This window comes from Xiphophorus couchianus, chromosome 9 (genome assembly GCF_001444195.1).
Source record: "Xiphophorus couchianus chromosome 9, X_couchianus-1.0, whole genome shotgun sequence".
NCBI lineage: Eukaryota > Metazoa > Chordata > Actinopteri > Cyprinodontiformes > Poeciliidae > Xiphophorus > Xiphophorus couchianus.
Window position 1 is genome coordinate 18,793,771 of NC_040236.1, and position 20,321 is coordinate 18,814,091.

The 20,321-nt window shown below is 40.6% G+C and overlaps 1 protein-coding gene across 2 annotated transcripts in view; it reads right to left on the reverse strand.

The window, feature by feature from the left end:
- Positions 1-10,961: 10,961 nt before the first annotated feature.
- The window catches only part of lrrc52 (leucine rich repeat containing 52), a 36,981-nt gene continuing 27,621 nt past the window's right edge, over positions 10,962-20,321 (reverse strand). Inside the window, exon 2 of one of the 2 annotated variants that reach the window (XM_028027368.1) lies at positions 10,962-19,020. In XM_028027368.1, the coding sequence (XP_027883169.1) occupies positions 18,692-19,020 (329 nt within the window). In that variant the 3' untranslated portion in view covers positions 10,962-18,691. The remainder of the gene's footprint in view (positions 19,021-20,321) is intronic. The other variant, XR_003596826.1, reaches the window with a different exon arrangement.

The following is a 20,321-nucleotide window of genomic DNA, read 5'->3' on the forward strand; positions in this document are numbered from 1 at the left end:
ACGTCCCAGGTTTCCTCATACGCCTGTTGGGTCCATCTCAAAGTCAGTTAGCCTGACTCAAAGTTGCCGCACCGTTTCTCCTTTGTTGGTTTTTACTGTCTGGCGTCTCCTGAGGGGAGTCAGACAGCAGCGTTTTATCGGAAACGGGGTTCAGCAGACCATCCATCACACCAGGACTGCAGCTATAGACTGGCACGCAAAGGGCTGAGCCAGCACTTTCTGGGAGGAAGGACATGTGAGAATTTATTTGCGTTTCCACTGAAATGCACGAATTCATTTCTGAGAGGTCAACATTGTCACAGTAAAATCAGCAATGCAAAAACTCACCCCACGAATTTGATTTTTTTTTTTTTTTGTGTCTTTTTCATGTTGTTTATCTAATCTTCAATGTATTTTATAGCTTTTCCATGGAGTAGAGTAGACCAACACACAGGGGTGCATAATTACAAAGTGCAAGAGAAGGATACATGGTTTTAAAAAACCTTTCAAATTAAAATCAGAAAAAAGCGTTCAGCCTGTTTATGTCAATACTTTGTAAAGCTAATTTGCTCATCTAGAGATTGAAATGTTTGCTCTTTTCTATTTTTTTCATAGCTGCTCAAGCTGACCAGCAATTTTCCACACAGATTCTTGGCTGTTCCAAATCTGGACTTTGACTGGCCCGTTTTAACACTTTAAGACATACTTTGTTTGAGCTAAACCATTTCACTTCAGCTCTGGTATTTCCGTTTTGTTTAGTTTTTTTTTTTTCTCATATTAGATGGTGAAGCTCCCCAAAGTCTCTTGCAGCAGGTTTGTCCTGCATCTGGCTCCACAACTCGGACCAGCTTCCCAGCCTCCTCTGGTCTGACTTCCACCACCATGTTTTAAGGTGGACCAGTATCTTCATGTTGTTGTTTTTTGTTTTTTTTTCCGGTGTTGGTTTTCTACCATTGTGTTTTGCATCTTAGTCAGAAAGTTTCATTTTGCTCTCCTCTAACGCTTGCTATAACAAGTGTTTGCAAATGAGATGGAGCTGGTTTCCTGTCCAGCCTTTGCTGTTAGTTGTTAACATAGTTCATTTTTCAGATAATGAACTAAACATGGCTGGAATATTATTTTCCAGGCACTCTCTGATTTAAACTTCTCTGCAACTTTATTTCTGAGCTGCTGGAAGATGCTGTTTGATCACTAACAATCTCTGATAGACTTCTTAATTACACATTTCATTTAGGGGCATCAGATTTAAAAAGGACTGAATGCAAATATACTCCACCATTTTTATTTTTTTATTTTTATTTTTTAGATTTTTATAAGTGGAAAAAAAAAAGAAATCAAAGCCCGACCACATCGGGCGTTTGAGACGATACTTAAAGGGATGGAGCTGATCACAAGCCAGCCTAATGAGGCATGCTCCCCCACATGCAGGTCATCTAATTCATGACGACACGTCTTGTCTCAACAGCAGGCGTGTAAAGAATTTCTCATTTAGAAGGCAAACGACAAACACAGCCTCTCCTTTCTTCTTTTCTTACATACATGTATAGTCAATATTTATTTGATTAATAAAGAGCTGAATTCATATTTCTCGTAGTGCTTCGACCATAACTATTTAAATAATTATCCAGCCAGGCTAGGTTCTGACAGCAGCTCAGCAGATTTTTTATTTTTTTTTTATCCGATGATTCGATCTGACACCAAAGTCGAGGACCCGAATGACAATTATGTATGGAGTCATAGTATGGAGGGTGAGGGGAAGGGGAAGAAAAGGGAATGAGAGCGGGAGAGTAAAAGACGCAAGACCTCATTAAGTGTACATAAAGGGAATGATCGTGATCCAGTCGTTTCTGAGCGCGTCAGTGGGTGCGTGCCGGTCAGAGCAGCTCTCTGAAACCCCTGGGAGGGTTAAGTAAGGAAACAGAGGAGATTAAGGTGGGGAATTCTCATCCAAGCCTTCCAAATCAGGAAAAGTGTCGACAAGAGCCGCCCTGCGAGGGGACGACGGGGAACAGAGGTAGAAGAGAGTCGACTGAAAGTTAAAGCTGTCGGACTGAATGGTGGATTTCACTCTGGGAGTGAATGTGACATGAAAAAAGAAGGCTGGATGATGTTTACTTTGACGTTATTAACAGTTGTTAATGCAGATGTGGGGGTTTAGAGAAAGGGGTTAGGAGCTTGTGACAAAAAGCGGGGTGTGGGATGGTCCTCGGGGGCAGTTCTGTGGTAATGAGCTATTAGTCTCAGAGGAAGATGAGCTCTATTAGAGGAAGACTGAGCAGCTATTCTGAGGTTTAATCTGCCTTTTTCACCTTCTCCTGCAGCTCAGCACAGATTCAGGTTCCCCACCCTGACCACGCACCAAATATAAAGCAAGAAAAGCACTCGGATTGCATCGCAGTCGAAAGAGAGGAGTCTGGAGAAAGTGCGGCTCGGTCTCATAGGATCGCTCAGTCTCTGTTTGTTTTACAAAATTGATTTCCTCTCACTTCACTTTTTATTGGTTAGCTCTCGTCTCTTTAAAGATTGAACTGTGCTTATCCTTTATTCATTCACTAAATAAGAACTCAAATTCCATTTTCTGAGGAAGTTCAGTTCTGCAGGGATATTTGGAGTCAGGTCAGCAGGTCGAGGTCAGAAAGTCAGCGTCTCCCGGAGACACTTCCCATCACGGCTCTATTTTTGATCCAGGATTCTCTTGTCTAATTATTAAAACAAAACATGAGTCCTGTTGTTTTATGGAACTGGAAGATTATAATTATTGCTTAATTTAAGAAAAATCCCGGACAAGCCCCCAGATACCCATAATAGCCCTCTGCATATTTTGCTCTCTGCATGGCATTTCAAAATAAGAACGTTACAGAGCTTTTCAAAGGTATTCACACCCTTTGAACTTTTTTACATTTTGTTATGTTACAACCACGAACTTTATCAGAAGCAACTGGAAATTTATGTGACTTTAGAAAGGGCTACAATTTTTTGTTTTGGGGAGACGGGTTTGGATTTATTTTACTTTTTAATGTTTTACACAAATTCATAGGTCAACATGAGATGAGTTGCATAAATAGCTTGGGGTATTGTTTATGAAGCTAAGCAACATTCAAGTTGAATTCTTTGGAAACAACATGAAGTTATTGGGGAGGGGAGACATTAAACCTACCCTGCGTCAAGTCATACCTGCTGATGCATAAGACTACCTATTACTGCAATTTGCATTCATAAAATAATTTGTCCTTAGTGGATAGGGCACCAACTCCTGCTCCAGCCCAGGGCCCCACATCTTTGTAAATCCGGCCCCAGCCAAGACAAATAAATTCCACGCAGGCTAAAGCTGAGAGTCCCAAAAAGTAAGTACCAAATGATCTAAAAAATGGTGTAACATCGTCTGCAACTTTTACACTGGTTGGAGGACTAGGATGCTTTGGCTTCTTGTTTTATTCCCTCCCTCTGCCAGCTTGACCGGGTGACACACTGAGTTGTCAGAACTGATCGAGGCTCCTCTGAGATGGCAGCAGAGACCAAACGTGGCACTGTGTCGCTCCGCAGTGCCATGTTTGGTCTCCCGTCCTTCAGCAGAAAGTCAGTTAAAGTGATGAACTAAGCAGGGATGCAGCAACCAGGACTCAAGTCTCAAAATCTCAGACAGAGAGATACTGTACTTTAAACCTTTGGCCGCCCTGCTTAACCCTCACACCTACCTAAGATTGATGGGCTCTCTGATTGGACGTCGCCCTATCTACCTTCCTCAGCTGGAAGGCATTTTTCTACTTATCCCTACATTAAATTCCAAGCGAAGAAGATGGGCCCACACTGCAGTGTCTGACCCATCCCGGCAGAGGTCACTTTCAATAAAAAAAGTGCTGTTCCTGCCAAAAAAAAAAAAAAAAAAAAATTAGAAGAAGTTGCATGAGGTAGAGCAGAAAGATGAGGAGGATACAAAACAAGTAAGGAGGAAGGCAGAGTGGAAATTGTGGTCAGACGACACACCAGAGGCATTTGTAGAAATAAAAATAATGGATTTTAAGAGGTGAAAAGATGAGATATTAACATAAAAAAGGGACACACATTTGAGCTCTGCTGCAGGATTGTTTCCTGTTCGGTCTTCCTTCAGTCACTCCCTGTTCCAGTGCCAGGGCGATGGTGCAGCGGCTAAATCAATCAGCTCTCTACCTTGCTGACAAGGAGGAGAGTGTTGATTTACATCATTGCAGAAAAGCAAGAAAAGACCAGTTAAAACAACACACCTTTATAAAAGAACCTAAGTACAACTATTGGTTCAAAACTGAACTACTGCTTTGAATAAGAGTAGAGGATAAACCAGGGGTGGGCAATCCTGGTCCTCGAGGGCCGGTGTCCTGCAAATCTTAGATGTCTCCCTGGTCCAACACACTTGAATCCAATAACTGAATCACCTCCTAAGTGCAGTCAAGTTCTCCAGAGTCCTGCTAATGACCTCATTATTTGACTCAGGTGTGCTGAAGTAGAGATGCATCTAAAAGTTGCAGGAAACCGGCCCTCGAGGCCTGGAGTTGCCCACCCCTGGGATAAACCATAATGTAAGTTGGAACATTTTTAAATAGCTAAAAGTGCAAATCAGATGGAAGCAGTGTCAGTAATTTGTTCGAATCAGAATAGAAAGAGATGAGAGACTAAGAAGATTAGAGGCAAGCAGAAACCCCAAGGTGCTTCAGTGTTCACTATGGCGTTTGATTTCCTTAGTCTACAGTGTGTTTCCAATAACTTTGAACTATTTCATGCTTATTTTCTTGCTTTGTTTTGCTTTATATTCAAACCTTAGTGAGTCTGTAAACTGTTTGTCTCATTTTTCACAAGATGGTGTCCTTTTTTTTTTAAGATCATTAAGGGAAGTTCAAAGCCAAGAACCTGGCGACAAGAATTCAGTCGACAAATCTCCAAAGCAGATGTCACAAAAACTCTCTTTTCAGTGCTGTCAATGAAATATCTCTTAAAATTGATTTATTTGTTTGTTTTTACAAATGTTCATTTGACAAATCCACTGCAAAACCACAAAATCTCACCACGTATTTTTGTTTAGTTTCCAGTGCGGACATCTTGTTACACTTGAAATATGACAAAACTAATTCACAAGTACATTTTCAGCAACATATAGGAGCTTGTTTTAAGTAAATAACCATTGAATAATAAAAACAAACTTAATCCACTGGCCAATTGTTTCACATTTTTCCCATGTTCTAAGTGAAATAATCTGCCAGTGGAATTAGTTCTTTTTATCAATATTCAATAATTATTTATGTAAAAAAGTCTCTTGTCTCTTGCTGAAAAATAACTTAAGTTAGTTTTGCAGTATTTTAAGCATAATAAACTAAAAAGTAAGCCAACATACTTTAGAAACGTTTTTGCAGTGATATTCCACTTTGCGTTGGTCAGTCACTTAAAATATCTTGATAATGTTATTAAACATTTACGCTCAGAGATTCGTCTACATCTAGTCTGAGAAAGCTTGAGCAAAAACTGCACCAACATCTCTGTCTCTAGAGGTGCATATCTAGTAGAGATATTCTACAAAGGACCTTTCCAAATGTGAAAGATGATTTGTTTTTTTTTTATAAAGTATTGACTCAGGGAGGCTGATTACAAATGCATGCCACACTGTTCAGAAAATAAAAGTTGAAATCATTTATAATTTTGCTTCCACTTCACAATATTGTACCACTTTATGTTGCTGTGTCACAAAAATTCAAAACAATACACTGATACTTGTGGTTATAATGTGATAAAATGTTTAATACAATGCAAATATACAAAATGTTTTTTTAGCGTTTTTCATTTGTGTTTTTACTGTGACAAAATCTTGTTGTGACTCTAATCATCTCATCAACAAAGCTGATAACTGCATAGATAACAGAAACTAGGCCACCTAGTAGACTTTACTGTATTTCTGTATTTTTTTATGGACAGAAAATTTATTCACTAAGCTAATCTTAATATAACTGCATGGAAACTCTCCCAACGACCATATACTCCTTTCTTTTCTTCTCTCAAAATGCCACTTACAGCTTTAATGCTCGTAAGTGCAAGTATATGTGCACCCTCATAAAGTCGGGTCACTCTAAAGGCAATGCGGAACGTTTCACCTTCTCCTGCACATTACTCCACACGTCGTTTACACCACTTAATATAAATGGAAAGAAGGATTTATCTGTGCTTTAACTTTACTCACCGCAGCACTATCATCAGGTCTGAAATGAGGGGATGTGAACCAGAATGTTAAAATGTTGAAATGGTGAGGAAAGCAACCTCCTGCTTTCCCCTGGAAGGAGGTTTTTGTGCAGAGTGTCTGTGAGATGATGGGATGTTTTATTGACTTATTGCATTAGGTGGACTCTTCATGGTCCCGTTCCGAAATTTCCCTCGGGGGAAGTGAAGGGATCGGATCAGATGGAACGCACAAACTTAAAGACAGTCCAACAACCCACTCCCAGATGCACACCGCAAAGTGATTTGTGTTTTTAGTGCAGCAAATGTCTTGGTGTCAAGAACAGTGTCAAAGAAAAACAACAGATTTGGCACCTCACAGATTTCTTCTGTTTTGCTTTTTCGTCACATTTAATGGTTTAAAGCACCTTTTAATCTCAGACAAAGATAACCAGAGTTACATACAAAATGCATTTTTCAAATGACAAAATCATTTATTAAGGGGGAAACAAAGCTATCCACACTAACCTGGCCCAATTGGGAAAAGTAATTATCCCACTTGTTAAATCAAAAGTTAACTGTAATAAATTAACTGACCACATTTTTGTGATTACATTCCTTAGCGGGGCTAATTACAGCCAGACCTGTAGAACCATGAATTTCTCAAACATAAACCCTTGAAGCGGGTTACAATAACACTGGGACATTGACTTCTGTGTGTCTGGAAAAGAACAAGAGTCACTTCTGGGGCTTTGAGACCAAAGGGAACCACAACAGAGAAATATGAAACAGTTCCCCAGGAGCGGCCAGCCTATCAAAAGTCCTCAAAAAGTTTATCTATGATTCATTTAGGAGGTCAAAAAGCAACCCAGAGCAACATCGAAAGCCTTGAACGCCTTACTCATGCTTTCTAAAAGATATCTGGATGATCACAATGACTTTTGAGAATATATTCTGTTGAGTCTTTTTGGAAAACATTCATGAAACTAATAGTGTTTCAAAAAAACCCAACAACAAAGAGACTGTCATGAAATGGTGTGAGGTGGTGAGGCAGACACGGTGGACCCAGGTTGAAAATGAGTTATGATGGTTTTAATGATGAGTATAAGGCACAAAAACAGTCCACAACACAATCCAAAACAGTCCAAAACCCTGGCAGCACTGCTGAGAGGAAGCCAGGGCTCAACACAGGTAGCAACGGGGAAAATGGACTGATGACTTACAACTTACGGTTAATGACAGCTAGACAAGGACCCGATGAGGAACAAGGAACACAGGTGGGGTTAAATACACAGAGGGTAATCCTGGAACGAGACACACCAGGGAACAATCAAGGGGAGACGGGACAACGCGGAAACTCAGAGACACATAAACTCAAAATAAACACACAGAGAAACTCAAATCACGACACAGACGGCTAAACATCACCACAATGTTTATCTGTAGTGTGATGGCCTGGGTTTGCTTTGCTGGTTCAGGATCTAAATTATTTGTAGGTTTTAGTTGGAGCTACGACCATGATATCCTGACAGAGTGTATCCTATCATCAGTTTGTCCTTTTGACCTCAGATGCACTTGGATTGTGAAGTAAGATAATAATAAAAAAAAACACCCAGCATGTCCATCTCTGAGTAGCTTCAAAAACCTAAATGAAGGTTTTGGAAATTAACTTAAATCAAATTATGATGCTGTGATATGACCTTACAAAGGCTGTTCGTGCATGAAAGCCCTCCAGTGTGGCTGAAATCATTTCTGCAAAGAAGAGTGGGATTGTTTTGTTTTCTTCTTAACGGGTGAAATCGTCGTTTAAAAACTGCTTTTTAGATTTACTCTGGTTTTGTTTGTCCAATTTTACGTTTTTATGATCGGAAAACGTTTATAAACAGAATAAATCTTTGAGGGGGAAACACTTTTCTCACCACATTGTTTGCCTGGCGTCCCTCTGTAGATTGTCTGCCTAGTTTCGCTTGGTCCGCTCTGCAGCCTCTTCAGCCTTCCTGCATGGAAAAGCTTTCGGGAGAGCCAGAGCTTGGAGATCCAGCAGTTTCAGGGGTTGTGTGATGGATTAGAGCTCAGTCCCTGCCAGTGGTTTGAGCGCAGCGACCGAGCACTTGGCAGAACAACCGGTATCAGGGGAGGAGGGAGTGGAAAGAAAGAGACAGAGAAGTGGAGGGGTGGGCTGCTACTAGCCAGAGAGAGGGGTGTGAGGACAGATAAGAAAAGGAGAGAGCAAATATTCATTAAAAATGTTCACTTAAATCATCAGCTGGTTGCTAACAACATCACAGTTCCTACTATATGTGCATATATGTCGACTCTGTCTGCATCTGTGACAGAGTGCGTCCAGTTTCCAGGAAGTGGAGCTTGAATTATCGTTTTTATGGATTTCTCTGAAAATCAGCTCCAATCAGCAAGTTCAGCAGAAACACACAAAATGTTGCACACAATTAGCATCACCTTCAAATTGTGATCTAAAGGACTTCATTTCTGATTTCATTGATGCCGTTAAGTCTACAGAAGTGAGATGTGAAGACAGTGTTTTTTTCTTTTTTTTCCTCAGTAGTTGTAGTGAAAGAAAGCCAGTCAGGAAGATCAGCAGGGTTCAGGCGAGAAGCTGGAGCGCTTTGCTGCAGTTCATCCTTTAAATGTGAAGCAGCAGCAGAGATGTTTGGCTTGACTCAGCTGTCACCTGAAACTGTTCTGATACAATTGAAGGAGATTAAGCTGTTTACACTGAAGCCAATATCTAACAGCGGATTATGTGTAAAACCACGGGTGTAACGGCACAGATAAGTCACGGTTCGGTGAGGTACCTCGGTTTTCAAGTCACAGTTCATTTAGACAGGGAAAAAGAAAGAAACGTTCAAGTTTTCCCTCTCTCTTTTCTCCAAATCTATTTTTTATGATTAAAAATACTGTAAAAACATCTCAAAGACCAGAAGACAAAAAAAAAAAATCATCCTTACCATGAGAAGCTCTTGACAGGGTAAGCTATGTACGAGCAGGCAGAAGGTGTTTACAGGTCACTTTGCAGTAAAGTCAATAAAAAAACCTAGATAAATTTGTAACCTGTCTGAGCAGAATAATCCACTGCAGATCATATATCAAACAAAATAAAAGTTGTGTTTACCTGAAGGACAGCTCTGAGTTACCAAAAATAATAAAAATTAAAAAAGAATATTAAGGACTGTTAATTTTAATCTTGCAAAATAAAAATAAAAAAAAAGCCCTGTCATCTTATTTATTCACTAGTGACATTATGACGCTATGCCGATGCTCTGTCTAGACCAATGATGATTTAATAAGCTCAGCATGCTAAAAGCTAAAATGGGTTCTTAACGTAATACTCCTGCTTTAATGCTCAATTAAGCATGGGTAAAGAACTAAAACAGGATGGAGACTTTGTTGCAAAAGTGAGAAAGTTTTGCTGCAGCTAAACACAATGAGTTCTGCATTACAACCTTCCCAAATGAACAGTCCTTTCATTGATATGAAATGAGTCACAGTTGTGAGGTGTTTTTGTTAGTTTTTTGCTTTGTCTCACATGGATTCACACCTAAGTTCCTCCTTTGATAATCTACTGAGTGAGAACGAGAACAGGCACAAGTGGAAGGACGCAGGAAGTGTACTGAAAAAGTTTTGCCTTTTAGAGTTCAAATGACTCAGAATGACGCAAAATCACCATCCAGAGCTTGTCAGTTTTGTTCATTTGAAATGACTCAAAATAAATTTTGTACATTTCAGTCATTTCAATTTTGTCAAATGAACAAAATTCATATTCTCTTTGAGTCATTTCAAATTACTTTTTGTCATGACTTGAGTCATTTCATTTCAAATGAATCAAAAAGACAAAATTACCATCCTGAGGAAGTGATTGCTTCATAAACATGTTGTGCATATTCTATGGGTACAGACAGCTCAGTAGGAGTTTGCCTGCCGTATTTTGAACACAGTGTTACTTTATAGGTAATCTATGCTGAATTTATCACTTATAGTCATCTGAAGATCTTCTGGGTTCATTTCATGGGAATTTTAGTTCATCGCAGAGCTTGTAAATACAACAAGAGGTGCAAAACCAATTGGAAAAATGGAGTCTAGTTGCAATGATAACTAAATAAATGCATCAAAAGGATGATGGGAGTACACTTGACAATGTTAATCAATTTACATCCACACAGATAGCAGAAATGGCCCTCTATATTTGTGACCCACTGTTTCTAATCAGGAGGAGTTTTTAAGATATATTTTTGTAAGCGAAGCGGCCAGCTGACTGTCAGTGTGTAGTAGCCAGAAGTTGTGAAATGGGGAGCATTGTGGAGAAACAAAAAAATCCAATCTCGCCAGTACTTTCTTTAGCGTTTCATAAATGGACTTTAAAGCATAAGAATAGCAGGCCAGAACAGAAACTCCTAGTCAACCTTGAGGCCTCTACATATGGCCCAAGTCTGGGTTTTTTTTTTTTTTTTTTTGCAAAAGAGGCCAAATACAAAAGCATGCCATACTTTTTAAGATTTTTATTTGTAAAACCATGTATTCTTTACCTTTCACTTTACAATTATGCACTGCTGTTGGTCTGTCGATGAGAATCCTACTGAAATAATTCGGAGTGATGTGGAAAAGTTCAGAGGATATGAATACTTTTGCAAGGCACTATAGATGCGATTTTAGCCAAACACTTATTTCTACATTACAGTCATTTCACAGTTGTGAGCTAGAGGATTCCCTCACTCAGTCACGGAGTTAACCAAACATCTTTCGTCCCTCTAAAGCCCCCAGGACTCCGACACTCAGCTTCAGTGAAACCAGAATTATTCGGTAACTTTTTATTGCTCATGTTTCATCACGTACAAAACTAAAGGAAAATCTCAAAGAAATGACAGGGAGAGGGAAAAAAAAAACATATAACAGACTGTTTCTCAGCAGGTACAGAAGGTCAAATTCTGTGTCAGAAATCCCGCACATAAACACACACACACACACCCACACACGCACACACACGCGCACACACACCTACAGGGAGGACAGTAGGAGTCTTAAAGGATGTATGAAATCTGCAGCTTTAGCAGCGAGCCATCACAGCACTCTGAGTTCTAAACAGCAGGTGAAATGATATCTTCTCCTGCATGTATGCACACACACATACACACACACGCGCCACGCACCCATGCACGCACATACACAGTATGTGTTAAGAGATTATGAGTGGAGGGGAGAGGTTTCAAAGCAGCCCCTGTCTCTCATTCATCACTTCCTTGGATCAAGGCAAAGATCAACACCCTCAGCAATGAGTGACTGACTGAGCAACAACTTCACCTTTTCATTCCTCAGCAGCAAAAGCTGTGCTCTTAATTCTCAAAAATATGCAATATTCCTTTAAATAAGACAGTCAGCCATGTTATTTTTCTCTCGAGTTAGAAAAATGGCATTTTTCAGTGAGGGGAGATATTTTCAGAATGACTGGTAAAAGGTGGGACTGGTCTTCTGCAAGGTGAAGAAAGTCAGTATCCGCTGATATAACATTGTGTCTCATGATAGGTCATTTTCAAAGACTTTTTAAATTATTTTATTTTTTTTTATTAACAGATGCACACAGTGGTGGAAGACTAAAGTAAAAATACGGATTAAACACCCGCTGTGCTTAACAGATTTACTGCTCTAGGTTTGCAACAGGCTAACTTTTTTTAAAATGACATAAACTTCATAACGGTAACTGGAGAAAATGGCTGTTTTTCATGTAAAAAGGTAACATAAAAACGCCTTGAGCTGCAGTGCTCAGAAACAAAAAAATATGGTTAAATGCATTTACTACCTTCTGTTGTTGCAAATCACACGACTGGTGTCCAAAAAAAAAACATATTACAAATGGGTGTGTTCTTCAAGAGCAGTATTTGTGTTTGTGGGGCTATGGTTGCTGCGTCATGCTTTCAGATCCATTCAGTAACCAAGAAAAGCCGTAATAAATAGTTCCTATTGTCACGTTTATCGATATCACAACAGTACCACAAAATATCGTGATAAAAATGTAAGTTCATATCGCCCAGCCCTACTCAGTTCTTGTGGAATATGTATAGGCCTTTTAGTGTCTTTATTCATTTAGGCACAAAAAAACAAAAATTAAAAACATATTCCTTTAGTGTTAGCAAGTAATCAAATTAATCGCTCGTCATGGAGCTTAAGGAGGTCAATGCACTCACAAATAATCAGTGAATCCATAGAGACCATTTACAACTCACTTCCTAATAAAAATCATCTTTATCATCGCTTGGTGTTAATAAATCTCTCTGTTCATTCACAAAACCTGTGAAATAGTGTTAATATATTAACATAATGAGATAAGGACATCTGTTTACTGACACTAATAACATTAAAATGTCTTCCTGCACCATGATCCTCCACAAAGTATTTACTGGATGAGACGTTTATAATGATGTCCCATAATAATGGCAACATTTACATCAACGTATTGATGATTTTAATGAAGACACTGGACAAAATGTAATCTCTGTTACTGGTTTCACAAGTTTTACTGCCTTGTCGCTGAAATGTGCTATGCAAACAAATCTGATTGACTGATTGATGTAATGTCAAGTTGGCTTTCGGGTTGTAAAAGTAAATCAACCAGTAAAGAACTGCTTTGGCGGGAAAATGCCTATTACGGAGAACCTCGCTTCAACTAGACCTGTAAACCACGAGTTTTTCAAATTCTCTATAAATCGATTATCGACCAAAGATGTGTTTCTCAGAGGATCGTTTGAGACTTTCTACACGTCAACAAACACAAACCCTCATCTTTTAACGTCCGCTGTATTTTTACTCTGTCCTCTGTTCGGTGCGGCGACATGTTAGCACCAGTTAAAAATCGCTTCCATTGCCAAACCCTTGCAGTTTTTGACCTATAGCACGCAAGCAACAGCCGCTCTCTGTCCGCTGTACATCGGACCAAAAATAGTTACGCACTCCAGACAGGAAGTATTGTTGTCCTCTGATAAGTACCGGCATGTTGTGGCTGAGAGGTCGTGCCCTTGTGTGCCAAATGATTGTGATGTAATATAAGACGGACGGACGGCGCTTTAAGCTTCCCTTTGACAAAAACGATCTGATAATGACAGCGTAAAGATTTAGCAGAGGCAAATTATGAGTACAGGTGTGTGTGTGTGTGTGTTAAAGCTGATGACGGCGTCAGATTGAAGATGGAGGGGAGGATAAGAGGATGTAGCAATGCATGGCAAGAGAGACCAAAACAGGAGTGTTAATGTTCTCGGGCCCGCGGCTCTGACTTTAACTGTGCCCTTGAGATTCATTTTGCATGTGCTGGATGTGTGTGTGTGTGTGTGTGTGTGTGTGTGTGGAAAGCAGACAGTGAGCTGATTCCTGTGCTTGACTTTGTGTCGGATAAGGTGTGTTACCCTGATGACTAGTTAACCCACAGCTGTAAATAAATCTGAAGCCACTCATGTGCATCAGCATCAAAAGATGGTACCCGGAGCCATAAATATACACCTGCATGTGTTCACAGATACTCAGTGACACACGCATTGAGCTCTCTTGAGATTTATCCTTTAAGCGTTTACGTTCTCAGCAAAGGACAATAATGTAGCCCATCAATCTCTCAAACGGCTCAGCGTGTCGTTCGGAAAGAATTCACACTTCTGACATTGTCCGCACTCTTCTCCCCGCCCAAGTTTGCCGTTTATCATCTCCGAACTCCTACCCGTGACGGACGGGCTGGAGGCGACGCAGAGTGGAAGCGAAGGGGCTTTTGATCGTCTTCCATCCATACATCATTCACCCATGCTGCTCGCAGAGATGCTTTGTGATCGCTCTGACCCAATTAAACAGACGCAGTCGCGCGCGCACCAACAAACACTCCACTTTTGGTGTTCCACGGTGACCTTGAATGTTGTTGTTTCAACGTATTGGCCACAGATCTCTTCTGTTTTTGCTTTTTCTTTGTCACATTCTAGATCCACAAGGACAAAGATTATGGCGGTCAAAAATAACAAGCACATTCCTACGGGTTGGTGACCTATTTTTTTTATCAATTAAGATGATGTTTACAAACAACACCCACGCTTAATTATGGTCAAATCTGTAGAATCAATACATTCACTTATATATAACTTGTCTGACAACATGAAGTAGGCTGAGAGATGTCAAAAAGCAAAAAATCATGCCTCGATCTTAATGACGGTAAAGCGGCGGACATCGATCTTTCTGGGAAGGACATCACGTTTTAAAGGGTTTTGGACAACGCAGAACCAAAATGAGAACCAAACATAAAACAGTGGTGAATCTTCCCACAAGTGACTGGCCTATCAAAATTACTTCAAGAGCACATTGACAACTCAGAGAGGTCCCACAAGAAGCAAGCAGAACGCCCAACACATTGCAGGCCTCACTCGACTCATTTAATAAAACATGATTCACAGGATATCCGCACATCCTTAAAAGTCTTCAATTTAGATTTATGTATCTAAAATTAAGGTCTTAAATTCAGTTTGAAGCAATACGTTTGCCTTTGATATGTTAGTCACAGGTCTTAAATTTTGTCATACTTTTGTATGTTCTATGTTTTGACATCTTCATTGCGTGACACTCAAGATAGTTGAGGCTACCACTAACTCACTGCTGACTAGCTTTTTTGCATTTCTCGTGGGTAAGTACAAATTTATCGCCAGTTGGCTGGATGAAGTTTGGACTTTTCTGTTGAGTTGAGGGTTTTAAATTTCAGTGGTAATGGTTTTAAAAAGTCCAAGACAGATGTTGCAAAAAATCCGGATTTAACAATAAGAAAGTGAAACTAAGCACAAATGCCAACTATGAACAGTTCTGACTAAAACTAAAACAAAGGCACAAGAACTAAGGTTCTGGGGTGGCTGTGTCAAAGTCCAAACTTAAATTAGATCCAATTGCACAATGTTCACGCATTAAATCCTTCAAATTAATTAGAAAATGTACACTAAGATGAGTGGGCCAGCATGTCTCCTCAGTGACTTTCACTCATCACAAACACTAGATGGCCTTTGTTTCCAAAAAGAGATTCACTTTCTTTAACAATAAAATGTGCCTGAAACTTAGGACAAAAGAAAAAATAAAATTTAAAGAAGGAAAAACTAAAAGGAATTAAATTTGTTTTGTCAGCCTTGTATGTTCAGTGTAACATGAGGTTAACCAGGAGATAAGACCAGTCACATCATATAAAGTCATCATTAAGTGCTTGACTGACTAAATCCGTCTGATTACCATCTTCATGTGCAGCCACCATGAATCTGTCCCACTTCTATAACTCCAGCGTCTTAGATATGGTTGCTGCACTGTGGTGAATCTTTAGGTTCACAGTGAAACCTAAAGAAAAGCCAATACACAGGTCACCGGAGTACTTGGTGCCCCCAAAGGAAGACTTTGTCTGCCTTTACAGGGGACAAAGCTTGAGCAGTAAATTGACACCAAACCAGAAAATATGTCCAGGAACAAAGATCTGTGCAACAGTAATGGTTCTGGAATTGACTTCAGAGCTGGGCTGAGCCCGGTCCAGTAGGCAGCAGGAAAACAAAGACAGATTTGCTAGCTGTTGCTGTGCTAACAACTGTCTGCAGGGAAATGTAACAGGAGCACATTCTGCAACATAAACATTAAAGCAGGGCTGTAGTAGCAGATCTACTGGTATTAGCAATGAAATGGATGATTTCAAAAATCTGTTTGAGACTTGCCTTGTTATGCAGCACTCGTCGGAAGAAGAATTGAAGAGAAACATTGACAAACCCTACACATAATGTAAAATATTTATTCAGGAGCATTTTGAGTACTCACTAGAAAATAGAATATTTGACAGAGGCAAGATACAAAAAGTTTTTAAGCACTTCAGAAATAGTTTTAATGTTAACCTGCTTCACATTTTCCTATCAGAGCTAACAGACTTTTAAAAAGTTGTGTCGACAAGTCTGGGCTGCATCAGATAGTTTAAAATCTTCAATATTTAGGGTCGGCTTAGAAGCAGAATAATGCAAATGTGGACTGGTCAGTCCTGGACTGGAATATTGTGTACCGATTACAGTCTCTCACATTGTTATACGGATTTAAGTCGATAAGGAATCATCAGATGTACAAGTGAACTGCCACCTATTCACAATTCTTTTTTGCAGATTCACCAATTTTACTGTGGAACCTAACTTAAAGTTATTCGCAGAAACTCTGAGTATTCTTTTTTTTTTTTTTGTGGCGCACATCTAAAACACGTGAAAGGAAATTGCAGGGCGGGAAGCTGGATTAACTGGGTGACCTGCTACTTGACATGCTATTGGCTGCCGTTTGCAAAGCAGCCAATGCAGGAGCTGCATTTACTTTCACTGGTGCTGGTTGGCTGTACCCCAGAAAGCTGAAATAAGGAAGACCGCTGTAGATGTTAGCTTCTGTGGTAGTGCTAAAATGGTTTCCCCTGTACGTAGAGGTATATTTAGTGTTGAACTGTGAAAATAGCCAAGCGTTTCTAGAGGGGGTCTCAATCACTCCTGGAGTTTAACTATTTGCGGCTGGCTTTGGTCCCTGACAAGGGAATGCCGATATCCACTATATTGCTGTGACTTTCAATTAGTTTTACATGCATGGCCTATTTATTGAATGTGTACTTGGAGTCCTAATTTGGAGTTATATGATTCCAGCATTTGAGTACAAATCAAATGCACCATATAAACCTGCCACAAATCAGCCAAATGAAACCCTTGGGTCACCGGAGACACGACTTCCTGCAGGGTTGCCAACTCTCACGTTTCAGAGTTTTCTTCTAACTCTGCCTAGACAAATCTCATTAGAATTAAGGAGATTTTATTATCGTTCCTACCGACAGCTGAAAAGTTGGCAACTCTGACTTGGACAACTTGCACAAGTGAGGGACCAAAGTCTACAAATGTGGGATTGTCTGCCATTTTAGACAAAATCTTCCATTGTAAAAGAAAATCTTGTGAGAAGAAATCAGTGTTCTGTCATTGTTAAAGGAAACAATGACAGAACAATGTTAGTATTGCTGCAACCAACATTGTCCTGTTTACTCTAAATAAGGCAGACGAACACTCAAAACTTGCCGGGGTGTTGCTCTTGCATCTCTGACGTTCCTGCTGTGATTCTGCTGCATTAGCAAGTCCCGCAGGAGAAAGATTACGATTTCATAACGCTCAGCTCAAACAAGGTGACATGTTCCAAGTCACGTACAATTTGTGCCACTGCGCAGTGTGCTCTAAGCCTAAATTTCTCAAACGGCCACTCGAAACTCGGGAACAAGCGGGAGCCTGTAATCACGCCTAGCAGAGAAGAGCACTGAGGCTTCAGTCTACAAAGCTCAAGCACCCTGGAAGATGAGCCCAAAACGAGGTTTTTAAGTGGTGTCAAGCTGTTTTGTTAGAAACCGGCAAAGCTTTTTAGAATCCAAGATGTTTTTACATTCAAAAAAATGTCACACAATTAATTCTGCTAATATTTCTCGTGTGAGAAGACTGCATCAGCTTTTTTTGCCTCTTACCAGCTGTCAGTCAAAAAGACTACAAAACCAATTAAGCAAATAATCTCCAATAGTACTTGTAGCTAAAAAGAACAAAAAAAAAACCTCAACAAAGTGCCTGTTTGACATAAGAAATACGGTTGCCAAACTTAGAAACTTTTCATGGGAATTAATAGAAATTTAGTTACAAAAAATAAAATAAAATTCATGCCCGTATGTGATGTGGTTTCCTTAAATTTCCAGTTCATCCTCGTGATTTCCCATGAAAAGTTTACAGTTTGAAATATTTCTAAGATCCCCACGGAAAGTTTCCGAGGCTGCTTTGATCTCAGCAGCCTCAATGAAGAACAGAATGCGTTGACTTTTGAACGGCGGGTCCCTGAACTTTCTGCGTTGCTTGTGTTTCAGTGAGTTGTGAGTCACTTCTTTTATGTACAATCACACTACTGTGTTTTCTATCTGTTTAATTATGTGCCCCCAAAATGACCTTTTGCTCTATGTGGACAGATTTCGTCCTGAACACAGAACAGCTAATGTTGACTATTTCAAGTGAAGATACCGTTTAAACACTGACATAAACAAGTTTCCCTGTTTCGACTGTGGCAGATTTAAGGCGTCGGTCTTTTTTTTCTTCTTCTTTTTTTGTGAATCTCCCCCTATTTTACCTTTATTTTTCTGAATGAAGTGCGCGTGTGCTTGGATGTGCCACTCACACAAGGTGTTGGTAAAGAGCACTTTACATCGCATGGAGGAACTTGTGGTTGTATGTGGAGGGTTATTTCTCTCAATAATCTCAGAGGTCAATCTGTTCTCCTAGCTCAAAGGCAACTTTATTGCTGTCTCTGATTGTTTCTCTCTCTCTCACACACACACGCACGCCAACACACACTAGAACACCCACTTTTCGTCACGTTAAAGAGCATTTGCGATATCTAAATCTGCAACAAGAAGAGACAAGCAGTTTCACGGCGTTGACTCGTCCCTCCTCCGTTTTCTGTCCATCTTCCCTTCAAGTAGCGTTTCCGGACGCCTCTCCGCAGCGGACCGTCACACCTGCATGTTGGGTTTGCTCAGATCCCCGTTGCCCTGGTTGCCTCCTCCGCCGCTCCCGTTCATCGGCCCCCTCTCGTCCTCGTCCTCACTGTCCAGCTCCTCACTCTTTCGCTTGCTGTAGCGCTCGTACAGCACCATGAGCACGCCCATCACCCAGGCCGACACCGTGCCGGCCGAGAAGATGACGAAGCCGATGGCGATGAAGAAGAGGTAGTCCCAGTAGCCCAGACCCTGGTGGCAGTCCGCCCGCAGCTGCATGCCGACCTCCGCCAACCGCTGGCCCGCCAGCTCCGGAGGGTTGTAGCAAATTGTCTGGCCCTCATCTGGAAGTGGAGGTGAGATGGGGGAATTAATTAGAAGGGATATTGCATGAAAGGACATCAGGGCTGAGAATAATGAGTGTATATGGTGGAGGATGAAGGGCAGAGTGTCAGAATGGACAAAAACAAATGTAATTGCTTTGGAGGAAATGCTGGGCGACCATCAATAACGTCCACACAGACATTGCCTTCAACAATGCATTGATAACCTTCGTGATAAAGGATCCCAAAAGCCACTAACGCATTTCCTCTGAGTAATAAGAAAAACAGAAGTCTTTGGCATGCAGGACGCCGAAACATTACTATGCCGCACACACCGACGCATGCATACAAGGAAAGGTGACACCAGCCCTCCCTCGCTCGCTCCCGCCTCCGACAATAAACACCAACAAATGGCTCTGCTGCTGCAGAGAGACAAGGAGACAAATGTTTTCTCTGACAAGACATCTGCCCTCGTAATGAGGAATATGATAATCGGCCTGACTGACGGCTGACCACACAAAATACGCAGAATTATTGGCATGAACAAAACACTGCGCACAGTAAAGGGTTCATCTGGAGGTGGAGGGGACGCCGCTCGGCGCGTAAAGGTCGCAACAGCCAGACAAACTGGCTTATGGGATTAAAAGTGTTTCCGAAGAGCTTATCAGGAGCACCGATCAGCATGCCGGAGTCGATACGTCTTTACGCTGACGACACTGTTCTGTTCTTGTAGAGATTTTGTTCGCCATTTACTCCAAAAATAAATCAAAAGGAAAACTTTTTTGTTTGTTTTGATTGAATTACAAACATGTGGGTAACAGGGTGTACAACACTAAACCTTAACCCCTTAACTTTTGTGACAGACCCAGCGTTCTCACGGACCCACTGACTTGCACACAAAGCATTTCGAAGGCGACAGGTTAACATTAGCTCTTTGCTTTCTAAACTGAGACAGAAGCTGGATTCTTTTTATAACTCAAGCTTCCCACTTGTCACACGCAGAAGAATTATAGCAGCATCGGCGGTCTTTGCTCTGGATGATGGCGATGTCTTTCACAGCTGAGCTGCCCACTCCATCCAAGAAACTACGTGTCATTCTGTTTCAAGATTCTTCACTAAAGATCGCCATGCAACACATAATTGCATGTTACATAAAAGCAGATCTCTCTTGTTTTTTTTGTCTGTGAGAAGAGATTACAGCTATTTTCCCTAAGGCACCTTCACATCCACAAACTGACATTTTTGTTCACTCTCCTTTGCAAGCTGTTTATTCTCAGTCAGATTGGATGGTGAGTATCTAGACTCTAAAAACAATTAGGGCA